Source organism: Zalophus californianus, chromosome 7, assembly GCF_009762305.2.
Source record: "Zalophus californianus isolate mZalCal1 chromosome 7, mZalCal1.pri.v2, whole genome shotgun sequence".
Taxonomy (NCBI): Eukaryota; Metazoa; Chordata; class Mammalia; order Carnivora; family Otariidae; genus Zalophus; species Zalophus californianus.
The window spans coordinates 97,287,050-97,300,089 of NC_045601.1; the positions used below are offsets into that span (position 1 = coordinate 97,287,050).

The 13,040-nt window shown below is 39.1% G+C and overlaps 1 protein-coding gene and 1 pseudogene across 10 annotated transcripts in view; both read right to left on the reverse strand.

Moving 5' to 3' along the window:
- Window positions 1–307: 307 nt before the first annotated feature.
- On the reverse strand, window positions 308–10,936 carry LOC113927944 (annotated as a pseudogene).
- A 593-nt stretch (window positions 10,937–11,529) lies between these two features.
- LOC113927670 (muscular LMNA interacting protein) overlaps window positions 11,530–13,040 on the reverse strand; it is a 239,815-nt gene continuing 238,304 nt past the window's right edge. For 7 of the 10 annotated variants that reach the window (XM_027603681.2, XM_027603686.2, XM_027603684.2 and 4 more), the window contains one exon: window positions 11,530–11,858. In XM_027603681.2, the coding sequence (XP_027459482.1) occupies window positions 11,853–11,858 (6 nt within the window). In that variant the 3' untranslated portion in view covers window positions 11,530–11,852. The remainder of the gene's footprint in view (window positions 11,859–13,040) is intronic. The other 3 variants (XR_003521705.2, XM_027603687.2, XM_027603683.2) reach the window with 1 other exon arrangement.

Consider the following 13,040-nt stretch of genomic DNA (forward strand, 5'->3'; position numbering starts at 1 on the left):
CTTTTAAATAATACAATAAAACATGATTCCATGAATTCCCTCACTCTGACACTAATCCAACCCTCCTGTTCCACACGAACAAGTCTAGATATATAGGCACACCTCAGAGATATTGCAGATTCAGTCCCAGACCACCATAATAAACTGAATACCACAATAAAGTGAGTCAAATGATTTTTTTTACTTCCCAGTGCATATAAAAGTTATATTTGCAGTATACTGTAGTCTTTTAACTGTGCAATAGCATTATGTCTGAAAAAGCAATGTATATACCTTCATTTAAAAATACTTTACTGCTAAAAAAATGCTAACCATCATCTGAGCTTTCAGCGAGTCATAACGTTTTTGCTGGTGGAAGGTCTTGCCTCCATGTTGATGGCTGCTCACTTATCAGGGTGGTGGTTGCTGAAGGTGGGGGTGGCTGTGGCAATTTCTTAAAATAAGACAACAGTAAATTTTGTCTCATCAAGTCACTCTACCTTTCACAGACAATTTCTTTGTAGCATGTGATGTTATTTGAGAGCATTGTAACCAAGGTAGAATTCTTTTAAAATCAGAGCCCCATCCTGTCAAAACCTGCTGCTGCTTTATCAGCTAACTTTATCTAATATTCTAAATTCTTAGTTGTCATTTCAACAATCTTCATAGCATTTTCACCAGGAGTACTTTCCATCTCAAGCAACCACTTTCTTTGCTCATCCGTAGAAAGCAACTCCTTAGCCATCCAAGTTTTATCTAAGCTTGCAGCAACTCAGGCACATCTTCAGTCTCTACTTCTAATCCCAGTTCTCTTGCTATTTCCACTCCATCAGCAATTACATCCTCCATGGAAGTCTTGAACCCCTCAAGGTCCTCCATGAGGGTTGGAATCTACTTCTTCCAAGTGCCCATTAGTGATGATATTTTGACCTCTGCCCATGAATCACAAATGTTCTCAATGGCATCAAGAATGGTGAATCCTTTACAGAAGGTTTTCAATTTAGTTTGCCCAGAGCCCTAAGAGAAGTCACTGTCTAGGGCAGCTACATTCTTACAAGATGTATTTCTTAAACAATAAGTCTTAAAAGTTGAAATTACTCCTTGATCCATGGGCTACAGAATGTTGTGTTAGCAGACATGAAAATAATGTTAGTCTCATTGTACATTTTCATCAGAGCTCTTGGATGACCAGGTGCATTGTCAATGAGCAGTAATATTTTGAAAGGAACCTTTTTTCCTGAGGAGTAGGTTTCAATAGTATACCTACAATATGCAGTAAACCATGTCATAAACAGATGTGCTGTCATCCAGGCTTTGTTGTTCCATTTATAGAGCACAGGCAAAGTGGACCTAGCATAATTCTTAAGGGCCCTAGGATTTTTGTGAATGGTGCATGAGCCCTGGCCTCAACCTAAAGTCACCAACTGCATTAGCCTCTAACAAGGGAGTCAGCCTGTCCTTGGAAGCTTTGAAGCCAGGCATTGACTTTTCCTCTCTAGCTATGAAAGTCCTAGATGACACCGTCTTCCAATATAAGGCTGTTTCATCTACAGTGAAAATCTGTTTTGTGTAGCACCTTTGTCAATTAGCTAGATCTTCTGAACAATTTGCTGCATGGTCTACATCAGCACTTGCTTCCGCTTCACCTTGCACTTTGATGTTGTGGAATTGGCTTCTTTCCTTAAGCCTCATGAACCCACCTCTGCTGGCTTCAAACTTTTCTTCAGCAGCTTCCTCACCTCTCTTGGCCTTCAGAGAGCTAAAGAGAGTTAGGGCCTTGGTCTGGATTAGGCTTTGGCTTAAGGGATGTTGTGACTGGTTTGATTTTCTATCTAGGCCACAAAATCTTTCTCTATATCAGCAATAAGGCTGCTTTGCTTTCTTATCATAAGTGTATTCACTGAAGTAGCACTTTTAATTTCCTTTGCCTTCATTCACAACCTGGCTATTTGGTGCAAGAGACCTAACTTTCAACCTACCTTGGTTTTTGACATGCTTTCCTTACTAGGCTTAATTATTTCTACCTTTGATTTAAAGTGAGAGACGTGCAGCTCTTGCTTTCACTTGAACACTTAGAGGCCAGTGGAGTAGTCAGAACGCACACGACATTTATCGATTAAGTTCACCATCTTATCTGGGCATAGTTCATGGTGCCCCAAAATAATTACAAAGTAATATCAAAGATCATTGATCATAGATAACCATAGTAAATATAACAATAATGAAAAAGTTTGAAATATTGTGAGAATTACCAAAATGTTACACAGACACACAAAGTGCACAAATTGTGCTGGAAAAATGGTACAGTAAACTTGCTCGATGCAGGGTGGCCACAGGCCTATAATTTAAAAAAAAAAAAAAAAAAACACCGTATCTGTGAAGCACAATAAAATGAGGTATGCCTATAGGCATCAACCATTCTGTTTTTTAATTTTAGTATAGTATTCAATAAATTACAAGCTATTCAATACTTTATTATAAAATAAACTTGTGTTAGATGATTTTTCCCAATTGTAGGCTAATGTAAGTGTTCTAAGCACATTTAAAATAGGCTAGGCTAAGCTTTGATGTTTGCTAGATTAGATGTGTTAAACAAAATTTTAACTTAGGATATTTTCAACGAATGATGAAAGTTAAAAGTTGTTTCCCTTCTTAAGAGCTAAGAAATCCTTACTAGAAGACCCCAAGTAGACTTCCTCTTAAATACCACTGACATGAATTAGTTCTATGCCCCTTCTTAAGAAACCAATGACAGTAGGTTCCAAAAACACTAGGAACCAGGACAAGTAAGTTTTCAATTTTGGAAGCAAAATACTGGGAGGAGAGTATTTCCTTTCAGCAGTTAAAAAAAAAAGTGTGTGTGTGTGTGTGTGTGTGTGTGTGTGTGTGTGTGTGTGTGTGTGTTGGGGGGGATTAGTAGGAAGGAAAGACGTGGTAGAACATAAATGGTGTTACCATTGCAGGAAGACTGTGGTTGGGGAACCCTCTGCCTAAATGAGCAATTGGAGTCAGCAAAAACCACATGTCGGCACCATGTGGAGGCCCAATCTTGCATGATTCTGTGAAAGAAATAACACATTAATGCAACCAGAGTGATCTTCTCACCAGATCACTTTCCTAGAACTGGGGCCTGACCATAGAACCATGGGACAACCCAGAGTACTTGGTTGACCCAAACCTAAGATTGAATGTCAAGATACCGTGAATGGGAGAAAGAGAGGAGAGGGACGGAAGGGATGAAGTTCCTTCTACAAACTTAGGAAGCCTGGTTTGAGTGGTACTGTGAATTCTGATTCATTTTAGCAACCAAAGAGGAGTTCAGATATTTTTGAGGGAAGCACTCCAAAGCTCAGAGTTTCTTACAGTGCAGAGCCCAAGGCATGATCCCACTTGCTCAGGGATAAGGGGAGTACTGGGGACCTGAGTTGGTTTGGACAGCCAGAGAGAATGGTTCTTGAAGAAAAAGAAGAGTACAGAGGAAAGAATTGTCAAAGGGCTAACTTGCAACAGTTCAGGGCAGAGGCCATCACAGATTTCATTTTGAATGTAAGCTACCATTTAATTATGGCTACCTGGAACTCTGAATGGAGGACTCTAAAGCCAAACCTAAACTCCACAGCTCAAGACCATGATCTGGAAAAGGATTCTTCTGTGAGTAAAGGATGGGAGATGGGGGAGACTATGTCAGAGGTTTACCATTCTGGCAGGAAAGAGTTGTCTGAAACCTTTACACCTTGGATCCGTACAAAGGCTTACATGTACCATCACACTGGTGTTCATTGGTCTGCCCTAAATATTTGAAAAGAAGCTTAGATTATTCTAGTCATCAAAATGAAAAAAAAGAGCACTAGTGATAAAGTATAGGAATATGTCTATTTGTGTGTGTGTATGTAGGTGAGGAAAAGAAAGTACGTGTGTGTGTGAGAGAGAGAGAGCGGGGAAATAAGTTTGGAAGCACTTAGAGACGGGGAATGTGACTGGATTAAAAATGAAGGACTTGTTTGACAACCCATCTTGACAGCTCTCATGGCCTCAGAGGTAGCTAGGAAGTGTTTGCCAGGAAAATCTTCATGGAGCTTGTGTCTGGCTGGCCCTGAAGAGGAGAAAAGTTCTCCTTGTAGGAAATATCTCAAACTCATTCCCCGGGGCAGTTCAACAAAGCAGAAGCTTATCAAGTGAACAAAGCACATTTTCTTAGTAAAGTTCTGGCTCTAAGCATAAATGGAAGTGGAACGCAAACTGAAAGGACCATTCAGTCAGCTGCAGGTTTCCACTTATATTTTCTATTAATTGTAGAGATAAAGCATTTACCGAGGAAATGGTCTGACATGTAATATTTTTAATAAGCCAAAGAAGGTGTCTTATGAAACAAAAATGACTTTGGGTTTCAGGGTTGATATGCAAACCTTAGCCTCACATATTCTGTTCCATTTAAATCCTCTGAAGTAAGTACAACTCTCATGTAGCCAGTCAATAGAAACTGAAAAGTTTTCTGGGCATTTTTCCAGAAAGTCAAGTGTATTTTCAATCAACAGCACTTTTCACTGTTTCTCCCAATATCACTACCTACTTCTAAGATAGAGTGGAAAGCACAGGTCACCTTCAACATAGCTTATTATTCAATATGTAACCAGAGTTACATATTGTTGTACCCAGTTAAGACTCCCAAATTGTTCAAGTCTAATATCCCCCCCACCCCTTACCCGCATGGGTTGGTGCTGGGGTCTGAAATCTCCATAGCTGCACCAGAGACAGAATATGGCAAATTTTCTAGGTTATATGTCCACAGTGTTAAGGGATGAGCACCTGAGGGAAGTGTCAGATTAGAGCCCAGGATGAGATGTACACCCAAATTGCTAATCTGAAGGGGGCCTGACAGTGAGAGTCTGGACGTGTCAATGACTAAGAGGATTAAGAAGGTGGAAGGTTTGAAGGTAAAAGGGGCTGAAGAACAGCCTCTCATGGAAGCCCTGTATCCAGTTACTGCTTCCTTGAGCAGAGGATGCCTGAACAAACAACTTCAGAGTAGACAAATACAATAGTTTTTGGTTTTATTTTTTATTGTGGTGATTCCAATTCGCTCACATTTTGTAATATTTTTGCTTTCTTTAAAGGAAGAAAAAGAGAAAAAAGTAATGGTAGATTTTTAGCTGAACATTTTGGATGCTACTTCCTGTATATTTACGGTATATTTATTATTATTAATTATTATGCCTCTTGGGAAGGGCTCTGAGGAAAGAAACCATTTTTATTTAGGAAAATCAAGAAGCTACTTGGCTAGGGAGGGAGAAGATCTAAAAAGCGATATTAACATAGATGCATAAAAATGAAGAAGCAATCCGAGCATGGAATGGAGCTAAAGAGTCAAAAAAATAGGAGAAGAACCCCAAGCTCCAAGGTAGAAACTGAAAACACTGATTTGACATAGATAGTTCATTCCCTTTTAAGAACAGGGAAGTCTAAAATCCTAATTAAATAGTCTGGCCATTTGATACCATGCTAAATGTCCTTGTCTCCCCCATCCCTCAACATTACCCACAAATCTCCAGTAAATGACCTTTGCATACCTTGCCGGAGAGGACTTTTATTTGGACATCATCAAGTAAACTGATGGTAACCCACACTGAGAGTACAGCAGCAAGATAAAGAGTAGAGCCTGAATATTCCACAGGAGCTGGGAACTTGTTCTAGAGAAGGTTAGGAAAGAAGAAGTCCTTGAGATTTCACAGGAATCTTGGAGAGGGCTTTGGATTTCTATCTGCAAGTTTCTGTGTCCAAGCCAGTCTTAACTAGAGGTGGCATTCAATATATAATATTGAAATTGATCTGGCAAATAAATGTGTTCTGAAATGGTGAATGAATCACACGAGGTTTCCTTGACTCTTTAGGGAACAGGGTGGCATACGAGCAGTTTCCAACATCAGAGTGGTAAAGCGCTCTAAAGAAAAGGACTGAAAGACAGCTGGCAAACCACTGAAATATACATAATCTTGAAATCCTCTTCTATCATGATGGAGTGCTAAGTGAGGCAGAATTTCTTTAAAAAGAAAAAAAATACATTAGTTCTCCATAGTTTAAGAAACAAGTCACCTTGAGGCAGATTTTGTTAACTGGGGAAGAATTGCTTGAGCAATATGCTGCCCATCGAGATTGGCTGAGCAAAGTGGAAGCTAGGTTCCCAAAGGGGGATCATCGTGCATGAAGGAGTCTTTGGGCAAAGGGAATCAGAGCACAATGTCAAGATATGGGCATTCAGATTTCCCACACATAGGGCAAGTGCAGACTTGAGCTATCAATCCCAAAAATAAAAGACTTGAAACTATTTGTAGCCCAAGCTGGTGGAGAGGTTCCCACCTGTTATGATTTTTCTTCAGTAGGTCCTGGCGATGTGCCCTTAAAGAAGGGGATGTGTTTTCCAAGGGAGAGTTCTCTGGCATGCAGCAGGAGAAAAATGGAAAAGCACTTATATAAAGAAATTTGGCACAAAAAAGAGACCAAAATTCAAGTCCAATCCTGCCACATCCTATCTAGCCTTGAGATTTAATCTCTCTCAGCCTCAGCTTACTTCTCAGCATTACTGCAGCAATAGTGTTCACCTTGTATGACTTTGGGAATGATTAAATTAAAATGAGGTGAAATATATAAAGGAGTCTGTCTCTGATCTTGGGCCTTTCAGGGGCTCATAACAGATGCTAGTTCTTTCATTCCTTGGTCTCAATTGGCATATGGAAGAAAAATAAAGAACATAAACTGCCCTTTAATCATTCCAATTTTCCCTGCTATATATTTAACTTAAGATCTAGTCTAAATTATTAATATTTACAACTAAAACAATGGTGAGTCCTTCTCTCTTCTTCAAAATTCCATAGTATATTGCCAGTTCTAGATCATTTACTAGTTCTATCGTATACTTAACCTAACTGTATTCAGTTTAATTACGTTATTCACCCTTATCTGATTCATATAAAAACACTTACTATAGGTTCTCTCTTTCCACCCCACCATCAGTAAAACAATGTCATCACATGCTTATCTTCGCCATGAAGAACATCCCTATTCTTCCTGCTTAATATTATACTGATCTAAGAATCTACAGTTATCAAAAGTTCTCCTGCATAGTAATAACACATAGATTTTATTTATAAAAAGCAGATTTCTGGGCCCCACTTCATATATTCTAATTAAATAGGTATGGAAAAGGAACAGAAAATGACCTTTTAAAAAAGCACTCTCCCTTATTCTTATACAAGTTGTCTTGGTCACTGTGAAAGATGCCACCAGAACTGTAAGAGACCCAAAGAGCTGAAATATGCCATAGTTCCACAATTACTCTGTTCCTCAGTTTTAGAATGTAGAGTTGAATTTCTTAAAACTGAGTAATAAATTCACATAATTATTTTAGTTGGAAGGAAACTAAGAGAAGAAAAATCTAGTCTGGCACATATTTTGCAGATGAAAAAACTGAGCCTCATAAAGGTAGACTGATGGGTACCCAAGAAGTCACAGCTAGTTTGTCTGGAAAGTTCTTACCTAAGACTGCTCCATTTTCTTGCCTACATGAGTATGGCACCTCAATGTCCACTTTTGCAATAAATATAATGTTAGGAATAATTATTTGTGTGTGTGTGTGTGTGTTTGTCAAAGGCGAAATCTTCTCTAAACAAGCTTAAGACATTAAAAATAAATATTATCAATTTAAAATGCACTCTAATACTATAAATATCGGCTGCTCTGAGATAAATGTTGCTTTCAAGTAACTTATTTCACATGCCTTTTCATTGTTTTATCAACATGATGACATTATTTTTTTTTCCTTCTTCTCGAGGAAAAGATAAAATCAAAGGGAACTATAATTTTCAACTAACTCATGTTTATCGCAGGTTAGGGTAGGTCCTTCAACAAAAATATTAGAGCAGTTCAATACATTTCTGTTTAGAGGTTCAGCTCTTTTTCTGCAAGTAAAATCTGTGTTTAGTGTTGGACTGGAAACTTGGAGGAAAACATACAGCTTTAAATTTTCTCCCACTTAGAAAAATCTGGACTCAGGTGCTTAAGTGAGGCTGAACAATTCCAAATAAATCCATTAGAAAAAAATGTTTGTAAGAAATTAAGGTGTATTCATTAAAGTATAAATTAAAGAAGAAAAACTGATTTCTGGTCACATAAATTGAGAAGAACATTCTAAAATGTGGGGGGAAAATAATGTTGAATTTTACAACATACCACAGAAATATAAAGTCCCCAACATGTAATATATGTTTTAAACAAATTCAGTAATATTTCCTAATTGCTATTCAATTATTCCAAGGACTCTAGACTTGCTCTAAGCAAAACAATCTCTTCTTCTTGCAAATGAAGTTATCTTCTCACACAGTTCATTTAATTTCTAGGAGATAAAGGTTCTTTCAAAGGTGGAAATCTATGGCAGTCCAGAAGGATTTTTGTTCCCAATCCTAACTGCAGAATTTCCTCTTTGTCCAATAAATAAAATTCTGAAAATATTCCTTTATTACTTAAGCTTTCAACTAACCTTCCTTCTTGCACTTTACTTCGGAGACCATAGAGAACAATATTCAATAGACTTTCCATTTTTTCCAAATTGAAATATCACAAGAAAATAAGTCCTATTAGGTTTGCACAATGAAGATTAAAAAACAAAAACAAAAACAAAAGCTTTACAGAGAAAGATGTCATAGCTCTGTAAAGGTTGATAGTCAAGCTCTAGAATAATTACCTGTTTCCCTTCCTCTGAATTGAATTAACCGTGAGACATGTTCAACCCTGTATCTCTGAACTCTTCATGTGAATGAGCTCCAGTTACCCACTGCAGTCACTGGCTTTATAATGGATTCTGGTTCCTTCCCTTCCCTAGCTAATTTCCTCACTCCCTCACCAGTGTTCCCTGGGATCATCTTCCAGAGAAACTATTTACACTAAATCTTTCTCAGAAGCTGCTTCCCAGGGAACCCAAATAGACAGCCTCAACATCTGTCCATTCCATGTCACTGTTCTCACCCTCTTCCTCCTCACAGCCATTGTGCTCCTAAGCAACTCAGGGCATTGAATGCTGGTACCAACCAAACTAAGAAGCACCCAATTCTCCATGTTCTCTCCATAACCAACATTTGCCCTTCCTGTACTCTTGCTCTTAAGGCTGATTTTTGCTGAGAAACTGAATAAATAGGTTATACCATGATGTTCAGATGCAGTTTGTTTTGGTAGAAATAACACAGTAGGAAAATCAAAAGACCCTGTTTGGGGTTTATCATTCACTACTTTGGTGACCTCAGTCAAATTATTCTTGTGGTTCAAGTTTTCCATCAATGAAATGAAGCCAATATCTGACACCTGTAGTGAATTGCAGTATAAAAGGCTCTGAGAATTGGAAAACTTAAGATAAACAGGACACCATTTCAAAGAAAACTCCCATCTTAGAAGTAGCCTTTAATAATGGTATAGCTTGTTTCAAAGCTCAGACCGGCAAAGGTGGAGAAGAACCCAGGGATATAAGAGTCCTAATGCATTGCTGGTGGGAATAATAATGGGTATGTCCACTCTAAAGAGCAGCATTCTGAGAGGATTTAGTCAAATTAAGTAAATAAGTATTTATGATTAAACCATTCAAATCCTGGGTATATATCTCAGAGAAATTCTCACAAAGATCCACAAGGGAGCATATGTAAGGTTGTGCATCACAACCATACCTGATAGAGGAAAACAACCTGAAAGACCACCAATGGACAGGTGGTATGATATGTGATGAAAGCATATCTTGCAGCTGTGAAGAAACAATCCATTTGACATTTACAGAGCATTGTAAATAGAACTTAAAACCTGGGGGCTCAGTAGGTTAAGCTTCTGACTCTTGATTTTGGTTCAGGTCATGATCTCAGGGTTGTGGGATCGAGCCCCACGTCCAGCTCTGTGCTCAGCGGGGTGTCTGCTTGAGGTTCTCTCCCACTGCCCCTCTCCCTCTCTCAAATAAATAAATAAATCTTAAAAAAAATAACTTAAAAACCATGGTGATGGGTGAAAAAAAGATTATAAACAATATCATTTATGATTCTTATATATGCAGACAAAAATAATGCACATCTTCAAAACATGTAAGTAGAGACTACACATTAAACACATAAGAATGTGTGCCTACATATCATGGGAAGGAAAGACAGATTGTTATAAAAGATAATCAATCATCTAATCAACAAATACATAGGGAGAAGGACTTGTCCAAACTTAGAATGGCAGTCTGCCATGAACTGGGAAGTGTGATAAACTCCATTTTTCACACTGAAGGTGTGAAAAAATGAATTAATGAATGAATGGTTCAATAAATGGCTGGTCTTTGAGTCAGAGTATCTGGATTTGAATTCTGCCTCTACCACTTACAAGATTGATTTAATCTTTTGGAATCTCCTCTCACAAACATAAAATATAAGTAATAATATTACCTCCCTTGCAGTCTCATTGTGAAGGTTAGGTTAAATTCATATGAAGCACTTGGTGTGAGGCCTGGCAGATGGCAAGAACACAGTGAGTATGAGATTATTACAAATAATATAAAAGGACGCCTCACACAATTTAGCAGGTTGAATGAGAAGTAGTGTTTTGTTTGGGAAAGAGAGATGAACAGAGGGCTTGACTGAAGCTCTGCTGCTCCTCATAGATTAATGGAGACGATATGAGAGCTTTATCTTTTCAGGTGCCAATCGATGGCTGACAATAGATCGTTCCAAAAATGGCAGATGGAGAATGAGAAAGACCGGTAGTTCTTCTGTAGACAACTTTCCCTGCTTTGCCTTGAGCAGGATTATGGGGTAATGCAGCCGTGGTCTGAAAGAGCTGAGGCTCAAACAGAGCTGGCTCCGAGGGAACAAGGATTATGTGCAAGAAATAAGTAAAGGGGCCATTACCAAGGCTCACCTGCTCCCAGGAGCTCACTGTCTGGAATTGCCATGGTTTCCTGATTAGTGTGTATAGCTCTAGGCTTCCCGACTGGACAGAAGGCTGTAAAAGGGAAGCCACACAGACGAGGCTAGGACTACTAGAGATGAAAGAAACAGGACATGGCCAATACGATGAGTATCGGGTATGCTGGAGGGTGGGCTCCCAGGATGGTCATCACAGTATGGGTTTGCTCTGTGGTCTTTACTGCTCCCACGATAATAAGTATGAACTGAGTCTGAAGTAGCCTTCACAAGAATCATGTGACAACAAACAGAGAAACCACGATGGGAAGAACATCCCAACAACGTGATGCTCAACATCACTAGGCGGCCCCCAGGACGTAGTCTGTCCTGGTAGTGTGGAACCCAAACAGAACAGGAAACCTGTGTGAGTTATGTGAAATACCAACTTTCTCATGTTCAAGATCACCCCAAAGAACCCTTAAATATTAGCATCCCCTGAAAGCAGGCAGGGGTTCATTTTTCGAAAGTTGTTCATTTTCCTTACACACACAAAAAAATCAAATGGGAAATAAAACCTGATTCAGTAAGTAATGTATGCATTAAATAAAAGTGTTGAAAAATAGTCACAGCCATTCTTCTATTTACCCATGATTCTTCTTTATTTGGCTGCTAAATAGAGGGGCATGTTAGTATTGCTGTCAGCTTAAAGGAAGGCATTAAAGGCTCTAACAGTGGTGCGAGAAGCTGTAGATAAAACTTTTCTACGCTGGGTGTTAGTAGGGTACTCCGATGTTAGATGCCTGCAGGACACTTTTCTCTTTTACTTCCACTTCTGCACTGCAGTTCATAAAGGGAACACTCATACTGAAAAAAAAAAAATTAAACATCAAATCTAGCAAATGATTAGCACCAGCATTCCAGAAAACTTCAGCGCAGCCTGTGTTTTCAGCTTCTGCTCCAACTTCATTGCTACAAAACAAGAGAAAATAGTAGGTTGATGAGATAAATAAAACTTCAAATCTACATCTGAAAATGTATACATTAACATTTGGCGAAGAGTCTCATATAAAAAATTATTTCTAGTAGGAGATTTTTGTTTATTTTCCCCTCAGGAGCTGTTTTCTTGTTACACAATTAGTGGCATAATAAAGACGTGCAGCTGTACCTTCACATCAGACTCTGATCTCTTGAGAGCTCAGCAGAGCAACTCTGGCCTCTTGCAAGGGGTTTGAGGGGCTGGTGCAGCCTCAGGGGACAGCATTGCCACCTCCCACCCACAAGCCCTCACCCATCAATCACTTGGCTGCTGCCCCGCCCCTTTCCTTTAGCTGGTGACTCCACCATTCCCTAGAATGTAATCTCTCAAACAAGGAGGGCAAGTGAAGTGGGACTGGAACAAGTCCCAGCTTTTGCAAAATGCACTATTACAAAAGACCGAGACAGAGACAGCAAATGGGCCTCCTATTGTTGTTTCTGTTGTTGTTTCAGGTACTGATTCGATTGGCTTTATAATGCTACTGTGTGGCACAGGAGTGATTTTCATAATTTTTGTATCCATCAATCTCCACATGTTCCTATTTGACAGGGTTAGACTCTCCAGAACAGAAGACATAAACTTAACTGAGGGGCATGGGTTTTAGTAGATTATACAATTCAAGAAAGGAAGTTTCAAAGTATCAAGGGATGAGGGCAGAAGAGAAATGTAGTTCTAAAACATCACTCTGATCGAACAATGTGATGGAATGGCACTAATGGAAGGAAATGACCATAACTTTATATTTCCGGGTGCCCATGGAGCATTCCAAAATGGCAGGTGGAGAAGAGAAGAGGCCCATTGCTCTTCTGTAAACAAGTCTCCCTGCTTTGCCCTGGGCTGGATCACAGGGTGATGAAGCTGTGGTCTGGGAAACCTGACTCCAAAAGAAACAACAGCTAAGTAAAGCAGACAGGAAACCTGAGTATGGCATGGCCAGGCGGCTAAGCAGAATTGTGAAACGTGGATACATTCTGTATCACTTAGGAGAAACTAAATCTGTTAGATGAGAAGGAGGGGGTAAGAAAAAAGCTACTAAAACAAGGGGGTAGCTCCACCACTGCACTGATTTGTTTTGGCCCCAGAAAATCAGCAGTCATGAAATAAGTTAAGTTGCA